The sequence below is a fragment of the Apodemus sylvaticus genome, chromosome X (assembly GCF_947179515.1).
Source record: "Apodemus sylvaticus chromosome X, mApoSyl1.1, whole genome shotgun sequence".
NCBI classification, from domain to species: Eukaryota; Metazoa; Chordata; class Mammalia; order Rodentia; family Muridae; genus Apodemus; species Apodemus sylvaticus.
Window position 1 is genome coordinate 52940415 of NC_067495.1, and position 1557 is coordinate 52941971.

The window sequence follows — 1557 nt, forward strand, 5'->3', positions numbered from 1 at the left end:
TTTCTCATAACTTTAAAACACCAAATATCTTACCCTTGACAAAGCAATAAATGTGGCAGACATCAGATTAAGAAGCATATATGAGACAAATTAAACTTCAGTTACAGGAATATTAAGAATCTAAGAAACAACAAAGGTATGCATACTTTCCCCGTACATAATAAAGGGTATTGTATTAGTGTATTTCCACCCACTCATAAATGCCCCACTACTCAGAAGACTGGCTGTTCTTGAGCACAGTGACAGCTATGACCAAGGGCTAGCTAAATGTGAGGTGTTCTGCCAGGTTGGGCATGGGAGGGAACCCTGCCAGCATGGTAACCAGCAGCCTCATGTCTCCTAGCTGCTCTCTCACTCTGGTTACTAAGAGCCTCCTCATACTGTCTAGGATAGTAACCAGGAATGGCATCTCTAATCTTACCCAAAACTTCCAGGACTTTCCTGGAAGTGGATTCCTCATGGGCTCTGGGGCCCCACAAGAATTCATAGGTTGGGGGATCACTGCCAGGAACCTGGCGGTATTCCACATAATTTTGCTCAACTAGCTCTTTGGTGATGAAATTCCGGGGCTCCCCAAAGATTAAGTGCCTCCTCCCAGGATATATCCCCTGCATGTGGAGAAACTGCCAGACCTCTTCCTCAGTGGCACGGTGGCCCTTCATGTAGATCATACCCAGGAGGGTCAGGATGAGACCTGTCTTAGGCAGTGCTCTCCTGCCACCCACATTTGCCCCAGGGAGTATGGGTAACTTGCTTACAAGGACATAGGAGTGAGTGGCAGGGTTGTCAACCTTCAACTCCAGACCATAGACCAGTTCCAGCTGATAGGTGGCTTTCTCCAGGATCCAGGGGAAGTGAACCTTGTACTTCCGGCTGATCAGCTTCAGCATCTCTGCCTCCACAGGCTGCTCATCCTTCTGGAACTTCTCCAGCAGATAGTGGAGTACCTTGCTGGCCTTCCTGTTCAGAGGATCTCTGCGTGCAGATTGGATGGCATCTGCTATAATGGAGACATTTGTACGCCTCTCATCCATACCTGCAAAGAAACCCTCAGCACCAACATCATGCACTGGATGGGACACCTCTAACTCAGGAGAGCTATGGGATGCAGCCTCCTGGGACCCCTGAGGAGTGCCTATATCAGGGGAGCTGGGGGCATCTCCCTGGACAAGAGCAGGAGATGCTGCTTCCTCCTCCTCCTCCACAGTGGGCTGAGCCCCCTGTGGATCAGGCTTCTCTCCCCTTGTCTGCTGCCTTTTGGCCCTGGAGCGGCTCTTGCTCTTGTTGCCTCTGGGCATGGTGCTCTGGATAAGAGGACAGAAGAGCTAGAAAGGGTCTGTGGGGAGAGAATGACACTATGTAAATATCATTAGGCAGAAATCAACTTCCCTTTGAGGACCCCCCTCCCCCGACACACACACACACACACACACACACACACACACACATATACCCTGCTGCTTTTCTATGGTCACCTTTCTGGATTCAAACCCTGTTTCTGTTCTCCCGTTCAGTCTGCTTTCTGAGAAACCTGTGGAGGGAATCAGAATTAGTTAG

General features: G+C 49.7%; 1 protein-coding gene across 1 annotated transcript; it reads right to left on the bottom strand.

Annotated features, from left to right (window-relative positions):
• Positions 1-263: 263 nt before the first annotated feature.
• LOC127675719 (melanoma-associated antigen B4-like) lies at positions 264-1298 on the bottom strand. Its single transcript, XM_052171789.1, has one exon. The coding sequence runs from the start codon at positions 1296-1298 to the stop codon at positions 264-266; it is 1035 nt and encodes a 344-aa protein (XP_052027749.1).
• Between the last annotated feature and the right edge of the window lie 259 nt (positions 1299-1557).

Bases quoted from the DNA above. Each gene is read 5' to 3' on its own strand.
- LOC127675719 (XM_052171789.1), bottom strand. From the start codon at position 1,298: ATGCCCAGAGGCAACAAGAGCAAGAGCCGCTCCAGGGCCAAAAGGCAG.